Source organism: Canis lupus, chromosome 30 (assembly GCF_011100685.1).
Source record: "Canis lupus familiaris isolate Mischka breed German Shepherd chromosome 30, alternate assembly UU_Cfam_GSD_1.0, whole genome shotgun sequence".
Lineage (NCBI taxonomy): Eukaryota > Metazoa > Chordata > Mammalia > Carnivora > Canidae > Canis > Canis lupus.
Window position 1 is genome coordinate 29,996,590 of NC_049251.1, and position 18,515 is coordinate 30,015,104.

At 50.4% G+C, this 18,515-nt stretch overlaps 1 protein-coding gene and 1 long non-coding RNA gene across 3 annotated transcripts in view; one reads left to right on the forward strand and one right to left on the reverse strand.

Annotated features, from left to right (window-relative positions):
* Positions 1 to 773: 773 nt before the first annotated feature.
* On the reverse strand, positions 774 to 15,393 carry CILP (cartilage intermediate layer protein). Of its 2 annotated transcripts, XM_038580724.1 has the most exons (9): positions 15,239 to 15,393; positions 13,617 to 13,785; positions 11,322 to 11,414; positions 10,392 to 10,661; positions 8,878 to 9,057; positions 8,173 to 8,487; positions 7,245 to 7,353; positions 6,396 to 6,553; positions 774 to 3,593 (listed from the first exon to the last, which is right to left on the reverse strand). In XM_038580724.1, exons 2-9 carry the CDS (start codon positions 13,702 to 13,704, stop codon positions 1,282 to 1,284), a joined length of 3,525 nt encoding a protein of 1,174 aa, XP_038436652.1. In that variant the 5' UTR covers positions 13,705 to 13,785; positions 15,239 to 15,393; the 3' UTR covers positions 774 to 1,281. The 2 variants fall into 2 exon arrangements, with proteins under 2 accessions (XP_038436652.1, XP_038436653.1); XM_038580725.1 differs by lacking the exons at positions 11,322 to 11,414; positions 13,617 to 13,785; positions 15,239 to 15,393 and adding an exon at positions 10,926 to 11,217.
* LOC119877747 overlaps positions 15,197 to 18,515 on the forward strand; it is a 34,292-nt gene continuing 30,973 nt past the window's right edge. The window contains exon 1 of the long non-coding RNA XR_005381785.1: positions 15,197 to 16,569. This is a non-coding gene — a long non-coding RNA (uncharacterized LOC119877747). The remainder of the gene's footprint in view (positions 16,570 to 18,515) is intronic.

Genomic DNA, 18,515 nt, shown 5'->3' on the forward strand with positions numbered 1-18,515 from the left:
CAAGGGGCAGGGGCTGTTATGCACAACAGAGATCTGGTATCTGGAAAAGCTAGGCATCTTTAGAAGAGCTTGGAATAAAATTTAAAAAAAGAAAAAGAAAAAAAAGCCCGTCATTTGTGAGTGAGGTCAGCCAGCACAGCTGGAGCAGGCAGCAGGCTGTGGGGGGTTGCCGGAGGAGCACTTGGCCAGCTTGCCCAACCTTGAGCCAAGCCATTGTATAAGCTCCCCAGTATTGGAAAGAAAGAAAGAAAAAAAAAGGGACATGTTTTTAGCTTTGCTCAGGAGCCCAGAACATACTCACAACTCCAGGAATCTCTGCTCTTCTCTGCAAGTGGAAAATATGATCCATGAGAACAAACTTGATCACCCGAGTGTGTGCCTAATTAATTACTCAACCCTGGGGGGGGGGGGAGTGATGGGAGGGGTCCTGAAGAGGGGACTGCGCCTCATGCCACTTTGTGACCACTTTCCAGGGTCACCTCTGTCCCTCTGAGCAGCTGGCTCGCTTTATAGGTGAGACAGGACAGGGGCCTCAAAAACAAATACCAAATGTGCATTTATTGACATCTGCTCTGGGGTACACTGGGCCTCCAGCAAGAACAAAAGTAAATATAAAAGGAAATGCACAAATATAGTCAGCAGCCCATCGCAGTGGTAGTCATGAGATGGTCTTTCCAGACTTGGCAGAGGAACTATGATTACCCTGTGTTCAACAGCTTAATGTGGGATGTATACTAGCGTTCCAAATTCATCAAAGAAATAACTTATTTACATTTCAAGTAAGAATATTGTAGATTATTCCTTTATTTCACCACCATTTATATGTGCGGACTGTGATAGAGGCCTTGCTGACATCCCATAGACCAAGGCCAAGAAATATGCTTTCTATTGGTTATTTGGTCTTTAACATCAGATTATCATTACGGTAGAGGTGAGCAAAACCCTGCAAAAATAAAGGAAGGACATTTTCGTTGATGGCCACTGACTTTATCAATGGTCAGTTTCTTGTATTTCTTTTAAAGAACAAGACAAAAAAGATTTATTTTGACATCTCTGGGGGCTACGTGCCAATCGGTATCATGGGGTAAAGACAGTAAGTAAAGGCATGAAGAAAACAAGCAAATTGCACCAGAACAGATGTGCTTAAATTAACCAAGTGACAGTTTATACATCAGTCTCACAATGGCTGTCACATGAGGTGGGGGAAGAAAAGTACCATATGACTTAGTTGCTCAGAGGCTGAGGAGCAATCCCAGGAAACCTCAGAGAGGCCACGCCTTCTCACCCGCGCTGGCCACCCCTACTAGCCCGTTGCTGTCTCCTTGAGGACACTCTTCCTCTGACAGTGCTTGTGGCAGGGGGCCGGGAGGGGGGGCTCTGGAGGTACTGGAAGGCACTCTGGCGGCCCACCTGTCTCTCTACGCAGTTAAAGGTGAGGGCCACTCCCACGTTGCTCTTCATGACTCTGGAGGAGCCATCGGATGTGCCATCAAAGCACCGGCCAAGTGCAATCTCCTTGGCTGTGCGAGGGTCCTGGTCGGTGACAGTATAGATACCATAGTTGTGGCCCAGTGGATCCAGGGGTGCCAGCATAGTGTACTCACTGGTGTCATTGTTGACTGCTAGTGGTAGGTGGTTGACCAGGTACTCGTGAAGCATGGAATTTACGCTGGCTCGATGGCAGCTGCCCTGAGGGATGACCTTTACCAGTGTGCGATCCACACGGTCCTGGTCATAGAGCATCCCACTGCACTTGAACTCTAAACAGGCAGATGAGACATTGGGCTGGTCCCTGTCCCGTGTGCTCTTCACATCCCGGATCCCATACAATTTGCCCACTGTCCTCCGGTGGGTGCCTCCCATGTTGCGGGATCGCACATTCACCTCTACAGGCCCTACAATCTTCACCTTGATGTAGCAGGCCCTGAACTCCATTGGCTTGGGCCACCATGCTAGGTAGTCTTCAGTCCAGCTCATAGGGTCGTCCTCGTTGAAGGGGACAGTGTTGTAGTCATAATGATCCCCCTCAATCTGATAGAACCGGAAGTGGGCTGCACTGGGTGGTGCCTCCTCACATGCCCGGAGGTCCTCAAAGGCATAGATGGGCCCATTGCTTTCCTCAGCTGAGTTGGGCCTTGGCTTGGCCATGCTGATCTGGAAAGCTGTCTTCTTAACTCGTGGGTCCTCATGATCTGTCCGACGGTATTTGAGCCTATTGAGATAGGGCTGAGGGACACCAATTGCATTTGGGTTGAATTTAGGGAAAGATTGCACTGCTTCCAGTTCTTCCCCAGCCAGGCTTGCCAAGACATAGGCGGAATAGGCATCAGGGGACTGGTCATCACAGAAGGCAGGCAGACAGGCCCCATTGGGGCCTGTGATGACACTGTCAAAGCGGCCCCAGGCCCTGGGGTTGGACGAGAAGCCAGTTCTGGGCTCCAGGTTGATCACAGAGACCACAACCCCCTGGATCTGCTCACTGGGCAAGAACCTCTCACTCCGGTAGGCTCTAACCTTGATAAAGCACCTCCTGTTTTCTGGGACATCCAGATTAAAGAGCCTCCTTTCACGGATCTCCATGTTGCCCACCAGAAAGGTTCTCTCTTCCCTTTTGCCTCGCCTTTGGCTTTCAAATTCAAAGTCACCTTCCTCCTCCCACAACCCTGTATCTGGGTTGAGTGACCAGAGTTTCATTGTGGGCACGTGCTCTGGCATCTTGACCTGGGTTGAGTCAAGGTGGACCTTCACTTTGCCAACATTAAGCGGCTCTGAGGTGGCCTCATCTCTGAAGTCCACAGAGAACATACCATATGTCCGAAGGGGGAAGGTGTCTCCTTCATCGTTGATGAAGTTCAGGTCACTCTGGGCAGCAGTGGCTGTGGAAATATTCCGGGGATCCAGGAAGGTCACACTGGCCTTTACTTTTCCTGTGTAGGGGTCCCCATTCTGCCTGTAGAAACTCTTGGAAGGGATCTCCAGTTCAGCCATAGGGTCTTCTCCAGCCACCTCCCCCAGGGGGATAATGTTGGTGTCCGTGGCCTCCAGTGTGATGGGCTCTTTCTTCCGAAGCATCTTGATCTCATGGAACACTGCACTCCCCTTCTTGTTGAAGGGCAGCACTTTAGTGGTGTTGACAAACTTCTGCATCCTGTCCACAAATGTGAGCACCAACCTCTCTGTGTCCTGGGGAACATGGAGGGTGAAGGTGCCCTTGTAGCCAGTCATGCTCACACGGTTACTTCCCATGTACACGTGGCCAAAGCGCATGGGTTCCCCGTTGTCAGCAGCACTGACGCGGCCACGCACGATGCTCCGGGTCTCTGTGCACCGCTGACAACTGCACCCCACGGCCACCTTGGTGGGTAGTGTGTACCCACTGCACTGGATCTCTTTCTCCTCTGTTTTGGAGATGCCGCAGCAGTACTCCACAGCATCCCGGCACCTGATCCCGTTATCCTGCTGCCCTGCGCAGGTCTTAACCGGGCAATGGCCCACGTCATAGTAGAAGGAGTTGGTGGCGTTCTGGAAGCAGTCATGGGGCAGCCGGATAAGGTAGCTCTCAGGAGTTGGATTGCAAGGAGTCTCATCAGCGGCTATGGAGGGAAATGATGTGAATATTAAAAGTAAGTTCATGTCCTACACAGAGGGTATCCTTACCCTCACCTCTCTGTGGGGCTTTATGGTTTTCAAAGTGCTTGCACATCCATGATCCCAAATCTCACAGAACTCTTCTGAGGGAGATGGAGTGAACATTATTAATTTCATTTTATACATTTTATATCATTATAATCATGGTTCTCAATAGAAGGGTCTTGAAAGTTTGTGAGAGTGTTTTAAATTACCACTAAAATGAGGAGTTCTGGGGAGGGAAAAAAAAATAAATAAAAATAAAAATAAAATAAAATAAAATGAGGAGTTCTGCTGGCACTGTGGTATGGTATTGGCTGACGTGTAGAAGACTAGATGTGTATGTTTATTACAGTGTCTAAAAATCATCACTTTCCAGGAGCATAGATAAAAGCAAATTGCTAGTGCATCAGAGTTACTTTTCAGTGCACCATGACATCACTAAAATGAATGCTATCATGTTACAGGTTTCAGGTTTGTGAAAACATAACCATAAATTATATTGATGTCATATGTGAGTTCAAGTATCTATAAAATATCACGTGTACCTCCAAATATTGGACTGCTGTTTGATGACTGGATATTGCTGCATAATTTTCTTCTATCGTCCCATATCCTTTTGCAGAGATTTAAATTTTTTTTTTTAATTTTTATTTATTTATGATAGTCACACAGAGAGAGAGAGAGGCAGAGACAAAGGCAGAGGGAGAAGCAGGCTCCATGCCCCGGGAGCCCGACGTGGGATTCGATCCCGGGTCTCCAGGATCATGCCCTGGGCCAAAGGCAGGCGCTAAACCGCTGCGCCACTCAGGGATCCCCTTTTGCAGAGATTTAATGGAATTTGAAACATGCAAGCTGTCTAAATAAGATGCAGTCAAATAAGATTGGTTGTGTTTGAAAAAAAAAAAAGTAGTGGGTGGAGTGGAGGATGGGCATTGCTGCTCTGTGTCCTGCGATGGTCTGGCACTATTCTGCATTAAGAATTTCTCTGCATGAAGTTGACATATCCCAGCAGACATTCATGTTGGTGGAAAACCTGTTTGAAATGATCAGAGCCTACTATTTTTTATGTGGCTTTAACCATACACTGAATTTTTTTCATACATTGGATTTTTAAAGAGCACAATTACCATATAAATCCAGTGAAGATTGGACTTGGTTTAGCTTGGAATAATACTAAGAATTGCTCCTTGTTTCAGAAAAACCACATACCTGCACAACATTACCCAAGGAATGTGAACCACCAAAATAATAACCCCGTATCCGTCAGGATTTGTAGCTGTCACATTCACAGTGACTGGATTTAAGTGCAAGTGTCCAACCTCTTGGTTAGCCTTCTGATGTTGTTATGCCAAAAACATTTACACGTTGAAATACATACTGTTTTGAATTAGAGTTATTTTATTTTTCCTTTATGTTGTAGTTAGGGCCATGTGCACATGTATTTGGAAATTATATATAGCTCTTTTCTATCAATTTAACTTCAGAATGTTTAGGCAGTGTTAAAAATAACTGTTACAGGTGGAAGAACCAGGAATATGGATTGGGAACCACTCTACAGGGGGCTCCACATTTCCTCTGCAGCGGCCCCAGTGCCCCGTGTCCTATTTGCTCTGAGGTTCTTGGAGTCTGTGAAATATTTCAGAATTCTTCCAATAAACTTTCCTCTCTCCCTCCTTTGTTTAGGCCAATTTTTTTTTTAATTGGAGAGAGACATAGAAAATGAGTAAGAGGAAGGGGCAGAGGGAGAGGGAGAAGCAAACCCCCCGCTGAGCAGGGAGCCCGATGTGGGGCTAGATCCCAGGACTCTGGGATCATGACCTGAGCCAAAGGCAGAGGCCCATCCACCTGAGCTACCCAGGTGCCCCTATGCCAATTATTAAGATATCCTTCTTCCCTGCCCACTTTGCAGGTACAGGTTCCTGATTGATCTTGGCCTTGAGTCTCTCCTCCTCCAGATTACTTCTTAAAGCCAACTCTAATCGTAAACCTTAGCTCATGTTGGCCTCTCGATCTAGAATGCCTCACTTCCATATACACAGTCCCTGGCTGGTATTCAAGAGGAGGGGTTTTCAACACTGGCTGCAAATTAGAATCCACTGGGAGAGATTTTAATCTGTGCATACCTAGACCGTATCCCAAACCCATGACATCAGACTCTCTGGAGGTAGGACCCAGTCATCAGTATTTTTTAAAATTCATCAGGTGTGGGACGCCTGGGTGGCTCAGCGGTTTAGAGCCTGCCTTCGGCCCAGAGCATGATCCTGGAGTCCCGGGATCAAGTCCTACATCGGGCTCCGTGCGTGGAGCCTGCTTCCCCCTCTGCCTGTGTCTCTGCCTCTCTCTCTCTCTCTCTCTCTCTCTCTCTCTGTCTCTCATGAACAAATAAATAAGAAATCTTAAAAAAAAAAAAATTCAGCAGGTGATCCCAAGAGTAGCCAAGGCTGTGACCCACTATTTAAGCTTCAGCTGAAAAGCTGCCCCCTCAAGCAATCACCCATGGTCACTCACACTGAGCGGTCTCTTTGTCTCATCTTATTTCCTGTTTCAGTGCATTTTTCTATCTTTACTTATTTGTCTCTTATTTATATCTCTTCACTCCTTCTGGACTGGCAGCTCTGTGAGGGTAGGATTCAGGACCGTGAGATCTTTGTGTCCTAGAGGGCATAGTGCTGTGCTCAGCACAGAAAAGCCCAAGCTTCACTGCCCAGATATGTCCACTGGGGTGCTTACCTGCCCTGTGGCGACTCAGGATGCTGGCTGCTTACCTATTACAGTCAGCTGGGCCACCTGGGACTTCACAGCCCCAGCGTCACTCTGGGCCTTGCAGAAGTACTCGCCAGCCTGGTCCTGTTGCAGGTTCCTCAGCACCAGCTTGCTCTCATGCTTGTACAGGGAGGGATCCAGCAGTGTGCCATTGTGGTACCTGAAGGAATACAGAGGCAGAGCCTGAGGGGATGGTGGGAGGGCAGGTATTCCCAGGGAGAGTGCCAGGAGCAAGTAGCCAGGGAGGCAGATGATGGATGAGGCCTTGCAGATGTCAACACCACCTCTGACTCAGCTCACCCAAGAGTACTGACTGCCCTGGGAGTCAAGGGACTTCACTCTGAGTCCCAGCCTCACTATTAACTGCCTATGGATCCTTGGACAAATCATCTCACCTCTCTGAGCTTTTGTCTCCTGCTCTATAAAATGAGGACGGTTGTTCCCTAGCTGATTTCACAGAATTGTTGGGAGCATCAGACAAGATAATGGCTATAAAATAACTGTGAAGGATAAAGGACTCACAGTGCTCGAGGACTCTGACTTTATGTCAGGGGAAGCAGGGCCGGGCACCTTGTTCTGTGTCCCAAGGATATCCAAATCAGGACCCTGAGACCTGAGCTGCTCTGTGGGGCCCCAGCTTCAAGAGGATAATGACAGGGCTGGCTGGTTGTCTGGGTAGCCTCGACCCCACTGGCTCCCACTTGTAAATGCCAACTTAAGGGCTCTGTGCCAGGGCCTTACTAATAACTTTATTCTGTTGGTTATTGTCATGATTAATAAGTCCAGACCCAATGCAAGAAAGGGCTGATTTCCAAGAAAAGACTTGGCAAGGTAACTGGCAGGACACTCACCAGAAATACTTGTCTGGACCGGGCTTCCCTGTGGCCTTACAGCATAGGGACACACTCTGTCCAGCTCTCCGTGCTTTTGTCTCTGGGTTCATCACAATGTATGGAGTTTCTGGGACAGAACACAAGAAACAATGATTCGGTTTTTCTCTTTGTGCAGATTGTCTAGAGCCTTGCTCCCATGAGTTCTTTTGTCATGTGTTAAAATTGTATGACTTTACCCCTACTCCCACCCCTAGCTCCTCTCTAAGGGAAATGGTCCAGAATGGAGTCCACCCACTCCACACCCTAGGCCTAGAATCAGCTTCTGTGGCCTCTCAAGCAGCATTTGGGTGGGGCAGTAGAGAGCCAAGGGGACCTCATGCAAGCTAAGATTCCCAAGCACTGCCACTGGGACAGAGCTGGCTGTTTTGAATAGTGCAATACTCCCATTCTGCTGCCTTCAGCAGAATATGCTGGCCATTCTGCACCACTTCTGGATTCCCCCAGCCTCTTTCTCTCTATACCCTCCAAATCTCACAATATATTATAATTGACTATTTTAGAAAAGGTGGCCAGGGACGAATTCACACATTTGAGGGAGCAAGCCATGTCAACTCTGTGGGAAGAATACTCCAAGCAGCATATATAGCAAGTGCAAAGGCCCTGGGGCAGGAGGGTGCTTGTATGTTTGAGGAACAGCTAGGAGGCTATTCTGGCTCGAGTAGAATGACTCAGTGAGGGTGAAAGGGAGAGTAATAGAAGAAGAGAACAGGGAAGTAATGGAGGAGCCAGGTGATATAGAGCCTTGTGGGTCATGGTAAGGATTTGGAAGCTGGGAAGCCAGCACTTAGCACTATGATCCCTTTAATTAAAAGTCCAGCATTCAAAAAAAAAAAAAAAAAAAAAAAACTCCAGCATTCCTGTCCAGCCCTATCCTGGAGAACCGTACCTGCCCTCATGAACTCTGCATTGACAGTGGCTGCCTTTAGCCCAGTCTTGGGCATTGTGAGCATGATGGGGGCAAACTTGGCCTTTGTGATCTTCAGAATGCTTTTGCCATCAGGGCACAAGCCAGGGACTCGGAACCTCCCACTGCTGTCTGTCTTGGTCAGTGGCTTAGGCGTCTTGGTCAGCAGGTAGACAGTGGCCCCTGAGGCTGGGGCGCCCCCGGGGAGGGAAACAGCTCCATGTAGCATGAAGTCCTGGCACATGCAGGCATCACAGTCTGCATTCACCTGGCCCATGGGGCAGGTCAGGTCACAGGCTGTGGAAAAAGGGGCCACATCAGGAGGGCTTATATGGACTCTGGCTCTTCTTCAGGCACATCTCAGCCTGCGGACTCACATATGCTTCTCCTCTTTAGGCCTTTGTTACCTTTCCTTAACAGCCTGCATAACTAATTCCCACTCCTCCTTTGAGACTTAGCCCAGGACACTTCCTCCAGGAAGCCTTCTTTGATTCTCCTAAGCTATAAATGACCCTGCTCTGTGCTCCCATATTATCCTCTACATCCCCCATCAGAGCACATAACAGATGCTCATTTAATAGTTGGTGAATGCATGAATAAATGAATCAGTCTGACCCTCTGACCACTCCTGGGCTGCTTCAGCTCAGTTGCATGCCTTCCCAGTACCAGGAACAAGAGTTGTAGTACCTGTACAGGCCTGGTCCATGCACAGTCGGCCCTCCTCAGAGGCCTCATTGCACAGTGACACTGTCTCCGCCAAGCAGGTGCGTGTTCGGGTCTGGACTCCAGTGTGACCACAAGCAGCAGAACACTTGCTCCAGGGAGACCAGGGGCTCCAGATGCGTTCTGTGTCTCGGCGCAGAGACCCTGCAAAGCAGGATCAGTAGATGGTCTAACTTGTATCCCAAACGGACTCTGTCAGAAAATCTGCCCCCGAGGCTGTTTTATCTCAGAGAGATGGGGACTCTGATTACATCTCTTATTTGCACAAAGGTACTATATGGGCCAGGAGTGGCTCTGAGAGGGACTTGTTGGCCAAGCACTGGGACTTGGATATGCTGTCCTGGGATGTGCAGGGGTAGCACCATCTTCCCTCCGCATTCAGGTGGAAACAGTCGTAATGTCCCTGTGGAAAGGCTCTCTCCCAGTCAGGGTCCAGGACCTCAGTGACTCAGACCTCAAGCTCCCCCCTCACCTCTGCTCTGAGGCCTGTGTGCAGGAATGGGGACCTTGGACCTGGCCCAGCCTGAGTTCCCACTCTGAATGACCACCACTACCACCTGGGCCTGCAGGGTCAGGCTGTGGCAACTGGCAGAGTCACAGGAAGGGAGGGTGACCATCTGAGAAGTGGGCAACCCTGCAGCTGGCTCTGTACATGAAGAGAAAGGATGTCGAGCATGAACTCTTGGACTCTGCAGACCCCGACATGCATTCAAATCCTAGCTCTCCAGGTGTCAGCTGCATAATCGTAAGAAGTACCCTAACCTCTCCAAACCTAGAGTAACTTATCAGAATGGAGAATCCTCGCAGGGGGGTTATAGATTTTTTTTAATTTTTATTTATTTATGATAGTCACACACACAGAGAGAGAGAGGCAGAGACACAGGCAGAGGGAGAAGCAGGCTCCATGCACCGGGTGCCGGACGTGGGACTCGATCCTGGGTCTCCAGGATCACGCCCTGGGCCAAAGGCAGGCGCTAAACCGCTGCACCACCCAGGGATCCCTCGCAGGGGGGTTATAAAGACTGAGTGGTGTACATAACTAGCACAGTGTCTGGCACCCAGATGCTATGAATGGAGATTATCTTGTTTAATCCTCATAAAAACTGACATCATATTTACAAATATTTACTAATATTACTAATATTACCCTGTTCTATTGGCGAGAAGCCCGAGGCTCAGAGAGATTCAGGAAATTTGCCTAAGGAACACAGTTCAGACGGTAGACCCAGGATTCAAATGCAAGCAGCCCAACTCCAGGGCCTGTGGTCTTCACCATCTTGCCATGCACTCTCAGTAAGTGAGTTGACTGAGTACTCTTGGGAAGATTATGCTCTCATGACACTAATAGTGTTATTCTGAGGGAGTCGAAGCCTGTGTATGTGTGTGATATCCAGAGTCCCCGTGGCCAGATGCCAATCCTGGCCTCTCCTTGTGTCGAGGCTGGTGGGAGGTAGGGGGTTGGGGACTGTCCAGCTCACCTGGTGGGCAGAGGAAGCGCACGGTATAATTGGAGCAGTTCTGGCCGGGCCGCTGCTCCCTGTTGAGGCACCAGAAGCCCTCATGGGGACTGCCATGGACCACCTGGCCAGTGCTGCCTGCAGGCGTCCAATCGGTGGTCCGAGCCTCTAGCCACAGGGGCCGAGCACACACACGGTCCCCATAGTAGAAGTGAATGGCATCCAGCCGCTCATAGTCACCCTGTCCACCCGGGTGGTCGATGTTGAACCATGTTGTCCACTCGCCAGGACCTGAGAGGTAGAGGCAGGTCAGGGGGGCGCTGGAGCCTCAGGGAAGCTCCATCCCTCTTACCTCCCTTACTCCTGGGACTCACTCCTGATACCTCTCACCCACACCCATTGGTCCCAGCCCTATCACATCTGTCTCTCCAGCATCTCTCCAGCCTTTCCACCTTCTGTTCCTGCCACTCCATTACAGCTCTCAGCAGCCTGGCTGTACCAGGTCATGTAACTCCATGCCTCATCTCTCTACTTCCAAGTTCCCCCTCCACCCACCCTTCTGCCTCCTGGACACTGCAAACAGGGTGGGCTTTTTCTGGGTGGCTTGGATCCCACTGCTCCCCAGCTTCAAATCCCTTAGCCAGGCATTCGAGGTGAGCCGGCGGTGAGCTGGCCCCTGCTGTCTCTCTATCCTCATCTCCCTCTGTCTTCACCAGCCCGAGCTCTGGCTCCAGCAAGCTCCATAGCATTCCTGAGCATATCAGGGAGCTTCACATTCTAAGCTGTCCTATTTCCCAGGTCTATCTGCCTGGATAAAGATGTAGGTTAAATGCCCTGTAAAAGTGGGTTTCCATGGAAACCGTGACATCATGCCCTGGCTTCAAAGATTCTCACACCAAGCTCAATAAAGACGCCCCTCTCCTGACCCTCCCTGCTCCAGCCACAACTCACTTTCCAGAGAGTTGACAAGCTTGGCAAAGATGTTGGAGGTCCTCCTCCCAGGCTGGACTCTTCTTACCGACTGGGTGAGCATCATCTGCCTCCCTGAGGGCAAGAAGTGATAAGAATAATAATAGTTCTTGCCTCAAAGGATTGTGGCGATTAAATAAGCTCATTCATGAAATCCACTTAGAACAATGCCTCACATGGTGTTTGCTGAATAAGTGTCAGCAACTCCTTTTTTTTTTTTTTTAAGATTTTTATTTATTTATCTCACACACACACACACACACACACACACAGGCAGAGGGAGAAGCAGGCTCCATGCATGGGACTTGATCCCAGGACTCCAGGATCACGCCCTAAGCTGAAGCCAGGCGCTAAACCACTGAGCCACCCAGGGATCCTCTAGTGTCAGCAACTCCTAAAGATGGGTACAGGATCCTTGGGCCATAAGCAACTTCCAGCCCCACCCCATCTGAGGCTGGATTGGTGGCTCCAGGAGGGGAAGGAGAAGAGTAGAGAACAGACAAGCTTTAAAAGGCAATTAACTCTCCTGCAAGGAGGCAAATCAGAATTCTCTATGCTGCTTAATTGGGGTGATAGGAGCTCTTTTAATCAAACTAATCTGATTTCCCCTCAGATGACTGAATGTTAATCATCTTCATAAACAGCAGCTGTCGGGGTGGAAAGAGCAAGGTGGGAGGTGGGCGCACACAGGATTTGGCAAGATGGTGAGACAGCCTTTGTTCCCCCATGGGCACTCACAAAGACCGCAGTGCATGCAGCTTTACAAGAGGGCTTTGAGCTTGAGTACATACTTGAGTATGTAGTTAGAAGTCAGGAGAGGAAGGGCAGATGGGAGAGAGCATATGGGGCAGTGCTGGGAGTACTGATGCTCAGGCATCTGGTCTCCACCTATCCCTTCAAGAACTCAGTGTCACCAGAGGACATGGTCAGAGGACAGGGAAACCAGAATGGGTTCTGGTATCTGTGAAGTTTGGCTGCATGGTCTAAATGAAACTGAGCTTTAAGCTAGAAGAATTTTTATGAAACTAAAGCCAGACCAAACCTCAAACCTGCTTTTGAGAACCCAGTGATCCCTTGTGATTCCCTTTTGCTTTGACTGCCAGGAATCTCAGAGCTAAATTTAGCACCCAGCGGTGATAACCCTCTTATCTTTTTTCCTCCCTTTGGGTGACAGCTAATCCCTCTCCTCATTTAAAAGATTTTCTCTCCTCTCTGTGTAATCTCATGAATAAATAAATAAATCTTTAAAAAAGGGGGGGGGGGGCAGCCTGGGTGGCTCAGCGGTTTAGCACTGCTTTCAGCCCAGGGCGTGATCCTGGAGACCTGGGATCAGTCCCAGGTCAGGCTCCCTGCATGGAGCCTGCTTCTCCTTCTGCCTGTGTGTGTCTCTCTCTCTCCTCTCTGTGTATTCTCATGAATAAATAAATAGAATCCAAGAGGGAAAGGAAAGGAAAGGAAAGGAAAGGAAAGGAAAGGAAAGGAAAGGAAAGGAAAGGAAAGGAAAGGGGAAAGGAAAGAGGAAAGGAAAGGGAGAAAGAAAGAAGAAAGAAGAAAAGAAAGAAAAAGAAAGAAGAAAAGAAAGAAAGAAGAAAAGAAAGAAAGAAAGAAAGAAAGAAAGAAAGAAAGAAAGAAAGAAAGAAAGAAAGAAAGAAAGAAAGAAAGAAAGAAAGAAAGAAATTAAGATAGGAAGAATTCTGTTCTGGGGCCCCTGGGTGGCTCAGTGGTTGAGCATCTGCCTTTGGCTCAGGGCATGATCCTGGAGTCCTGGGACTGAATCTTGCATCGAGCCCCCTGTGGGGAGCCTGGTTCTCCCTCTGCCTGTGTCTCTGCCTCTCTCTCATGAGTAAATAAATAAAATCTTTAAAAGAAAAAAAAGATTCCATTCTGTGAGTGTTAATATTGGGAGCTATCTCAAATTCTTTGGGAAAACAGGGGATCCCTGGGTGGCTCAGCAGTTTAGCGCCTCCCTTTGGCCCAGGGCGCAATCCCGGAGTCCTGGAATCGAGTCCCGCGTCAGGCTCCCGGCATGGAGCCTGCTTCTCCCTCTGCCTGTGTCTCTGCCTCTCTCTCCTCTGTGACTATCATGAATAAATAAATAAATAAATCTTTTTAAAAAATAAGAAATTCTTTGGGAAAACAAAGATAAATGATTAATAAGTCTATAAACCAGCCTGAGGTTTTAAGGACATTGCTGAGGCCCATAGTTGGGTCCCAGACCGCATCTGACTTCAATATGGCAAGTAGAGGTTTGGAAGAGAGCAGATACTTAGCCCATACCCAACACAGAGGTGACTTCCAGGACCAGGAAGAAGAACAGCCAGGCCTTGGTCCCCACCATCTTTCCCCCAGGCCCTCTCGGAAACATGGCAGGAGATGGCTGAGGATGCTTCAGAGTTGGGTTCTCCTCGGAATGCAGTCCCCTAGGAAGTTTCTCGGATCCAATAACCTGCAAAGAAACAAAGCTTATCAGCTTCCACATTCCTGTGTCATCTCTCATGGCGTGAACAGAACTATTTCTTGACCTATCAAAGGTAGAAGGATAAAGTCTTGTGGGAGATAACACCTGCCCAAGTTGTGAATCTGGGCAGCTTGCGAGGTGCAGAGGCTCAGGATTTGAGTTCAAATAAGGCAGAGCTGGATTCAGATCCAGGCTCCAGGACCCCATCTCAAGATGGGGCACAAGGGAGACAAGGGGTAAGGAGGTGCCTTGCCAATGAGGAGGGGCCGGGGCTTACTCCCAGCAGCCTCTGAGTGACTCATTTATCACTTCCAAGACCTGGGCTTGGGGGCATGTTTTGCTACCCTTTGGTGAGGCTCACACTCTTGCACAATAGGGCTACACATTAACACCGTGCAGCCCAGCCCTGACTACAGTGGCCCCTCACAGGACAGGCAAGCTGGAGGGCACAGATGCTTCAGACACACAGCCTCCGTGAACACATTCCCAGATGCTCACAGGCTGCAGCTGGAACACATTTCTGGCCTGTTTGTTGGGGCCTGGCTAGGAGTTACACAGCCAGGAGCTCCCTGAAGGAGAGCAGAGGGGATACCTCGTGCAAAGCCAGGGCTCCCCAATAACTGGTTAGGGGCTATAGAGCCTGGAGAGGAGAGTGGGTTTGGTGATAAGGGCAAAGATCTGTGGGGTGTGGCCCAGGCTCCTGCTCATTTTTATCTCTCCCCAGAGCTCTGGCCAACCCAGAATCTGACCAGTTCCTGGAGATTCAAAAGTGGCTCCCCTCAACGTCCAAAGTCCAGGGTGTGGTGGGAAAGAGGAGATTCCTCCTTTCCGGGGGAAAAAAAGATCCAAAGCACTTAGCTGTCCAGAGAGAAGAACAAACCAATCCCACATCGCAGATCTTCTAGCTCTAAGCATACTAACTTACCGCCCCCCTTTCCTGCTCTGCCGCCACCTTTTTCTCAGCCAAGGGAACAGAGGCATGGGGGTCCCCATTGTGTGTCTTACCCCAGGCTCCTGGGCTCTGAGCAGGGAGCTGAGTGCTACACAGCATTCAGTCTGAGGCGGCTCTAGAACTGTCTGGGAGGCCAAGGTGGCCTGAGGCACCTTGTGGAAAAACCATTTCCCATCTGGCAGCCCACAGAAGTTTCCTCAGCATATGCTCTGTTAGGCTCCCCGTCCCACGCTCCTCAGAACTCTCGGACAAAGCAGACTGGCTGACCGCAAGAGAAAAGGAGGCACCCAGAGGTACAGACCCTACTGGGACCATCTGAGAGTCCCTGACCTCAGGTGAAGGAGGGGGAGGACTTTGGACCAATGGGGGAAAAGAGAGAACTTCAAAGTAGAAAGGCAGGGGGGAGAGGAGATGCAGGGGAGGACAGGAGTAGCTGAACAGGGCAGTGAAATGCAGGCAGGGGTTGAGGGAAATGGGAGGGGAGCTCACCGGTGTCCTGAGCGGGACTCCTCAGCTGGGGGTTCAGGTCTCCAGCTCTCCGGTCCAGCCGCAGGGCCTTATATAGCGCGGCTGGTGGCTCAGCCTGTGGCAGTGCGCCAGGGGAAGCGCTGCGAAACCAGATCTGAGCATGGGGAAGCTCAGCCTCCCCATCCCCTCCCCACATCCCCTGGAGCTCCCAGAGGCCCCGATTTCACTTCCAGATCCTTAGGGGGAGATGCCGCAGGACCTAGGGAAAGGCCAGGTGGGCAGCTGCCTGGGGCTCCCCAGGCCAGAGCAGAGAGACATTTGGGGAGGTAGGATGGGCACGGGGAGCAGCCTTGGGAAGGGGCCAGGGGCTATTCTACAGCTGGGCAGCATTTCATGGCTCAGGGGGTAGCGTGCTCTTGCCTAAGCTTTGCGCTGATCCCTACATTCCCCTGGCCCTGGCCTGCCCATGCAGAGAGAGAACTTTGCTGGTGTTAGCACATACTCCAAACTCTCTTAGGCACACAAGTCACCTGGTCTCCCAACTGAGGGTAGGGCCTGGTCTGAGCTGGATGACTACTCAGCTTCTCTGGCCCCTGAGGGAGCAGACAGAGAAACTTAGGGAAAGGAACAAAGGAATTAGAGGACACAGGATATCACCTGGTGAGAACAGTTCTTCCCTGCTCCTACCTACTTCCATCTGGGGGTCTGTCTACGGCCACTGGACCCCAGAGCCCCTGCACCTAGACTCTCTGAGACCTTGCTGGACCGTCATAGGTGTGTATATGTGTCCGACTTCAGGTGTGGGGCCCACTGGCATATGCACAGCCTTACCCATAGGTGGCGTAAGCAGCTGCGTGTGCTTCTAGACTTGAGCAGCCTCCCTGCCAGCAGGAATCTGCCGGCTGGCCTTCGCAGCCGTTCTACAGCTTTCACATGCATTAGAATCCCCTGGAGGGTTGATTGCTGGGCCCCACACGGAGCTTCTGATTCAGTATGTCTGAGGTGAGGCCTGAGGCTGTATTTCTAACAACTGCCAGGTGATATTGATGCTTCATGGACTACATTAGAGTCCCAGCTGGAGGCAGATGGAAAGGGGTGTACTAGGAACCCAGAGCAAGAGCTTCTAGGACCCACCTCATGGGCCAGGCTCCTCAGGCCTGGGCCGGGCTTCCTGCCTCATGCCAGGATGGGGAGATGGAGGCCTGGTCCCAACAGCATCAATACCAAATGTCGGCTCACTCTTTCCATACACCCTCATCAAGCTCCTATTCCATGGCAGGCTTTAGGCTGAGCGCTGGGAGGCCACAAGGGAGGAGACACGTTCTTGCTCTCAGAGAAAGGAGCCTCACATGGTAAGGATCTCACAGTGAGCAGTGACTGTGATCCTCATCCAGAGAGCTGTGTATATGTGCTTGTGTGTGTCTGTGTCTTTGTCTCTGAGTGTGTGTGTGTGTGTAGGCAGGAGTTTAGGAAACTTTGTTTTTCTGAGCATCACCCTAAACATGGGCTGCTGGAGGGAAAGAGTGGGTACGGAGGAAGGATGTTGATCAGCAACAGCTCGCAAGCGGCCTAAAACACAGATCTGGTTTGCTTTGTCTCCTGGAGGCTAGTCTCCCTCCTAGTCCCTACCCCTTGGCCCATAGATTCTGTAGCCAGACCCAGTCTCGTCCAATTTGTTGTTGGAGCCAAACTGTGAAGTAGCTACAGCCGTGGCTTTGAAGGCAAAGTCTGAACTGAGTGAAAACCATAAGAGCTCTACTAGTCTGGGGTACCTGGTTGGTGCAGTTGGTGGCACAGTTGGTTAAGCATCTGACTCTTGGTTCGGCCCAGGGCATAATCTCAGGGTGGTCAGATCAAGCCTTGCATAGAGCTCTATGCTCAGCATGGATTCTGCTTAAGATTCTCTCTCTCTCCTTCTGCTCCCCCCTCCCCCCCACACACATAAATAAATAATTCTTTAAAAAGAGCTCTACTAGTCTGAGGACAAAGACTAGACTGCAACAGCCAGATCAAAGGACAGGAGAAAAATAGGAAGTTGGGAGACAAAAGCCTAGTGCTGGCTTTTTTGCTGATTCTGATGTGTGACATTGGACAAGCAATGATCCAAGTGACCCTGGGCTTCAGGATCCCCAACCGTGCAACAAAAATTTGGACAGAGCAAGTTCTGAGGCCCCCAGTACTGCTGGCAAGGTCGATAAGATGCTAACAACAAACATTGTAGAGAGGAGAGAAAGGAAGGCCTGACAGCTGCAAGAAGTCAGGCCACAGATCAGGAGGGAGGCCAAAGAAGCAATGTGACCACTGAGGCCAGATAAAGAGAGCAAGGTATACAGGAGAGGATGGTGGGGAAGTAAATCAGAGGACTGAGGTCAATGTTAGGGTAATTAGCTGCTTTCCACATCCTCTGCTCTATGGAACCCAAGGGTACATGAAAGAGGCCTCCCCAGCCTCCCTCTCTTCTGCACCCCTCTCTTCTCTGTCTGTAATGGGAGCCAGAGTACCCTGTGTGGTGAGAGTTGGGCAGAGTGGAACCCTTTAGGCCATGAATCCTGCCTGGGTCTCCTTGCTTAGCCCAGACTTCACACTGAGGACCCCACTTCCCTAGCCCCAAATGGCCAGTGGGTGTTGTCATGGTTGGTACAGGGCTGAGGGACTGTGAGCTAGAGTCCCTTGGTTTCAGTTCCAACCCTGCCATTTGTGTTCCTCCAGCTCATGTCCTCCCTCCCTGCCTCACCACCTCCTGTACCCCCGGCCCCCAATCAAAGGACCCTGTCCTGTCCCAATTGAGATAGAACTATGAGCTGGGCAGGGCTAGACTGGAGGGAATCTGAGTCTTTCCCCACTTTCCCTCCTGGAATTCTTTTGAGGAAGAAGAGGCCTGCTGTCCTCAGTCAGGACCCTAGGATAGACAGGGCTTGGGAGGTGGCCACAGATCTGGACTGTCAGGGCCTGGCTTGGAGAGGTCAGCCCCAGCCACAAGTGGTCATCTGGGGCTTCTGCAGGCCAGGCTAATCTGCAGCAGCTCCAAGCCCCTGCCTGGAACACACTGGAAACCCATCAATCACTCCCACCCCTGTCCAGAGGATCAAGGGCCTTGGAGCCCAGTTTAGCCAGGCCACCTGTGTCCTGAGGCTATGGCCACAGTCCCCACCCTGCTGAGGAGAAAGGAGCTTGGGAACACTGGGGGTTGGGGGTGGGGGTGAGAGGAGGGTCTGATATGATCCTAGTGGTTCCAGAAGAAGGTGCTCTGCCTCTAGCATGCTCTCTGACCCCCCCCCCCATAGTCCCCTTATCACCC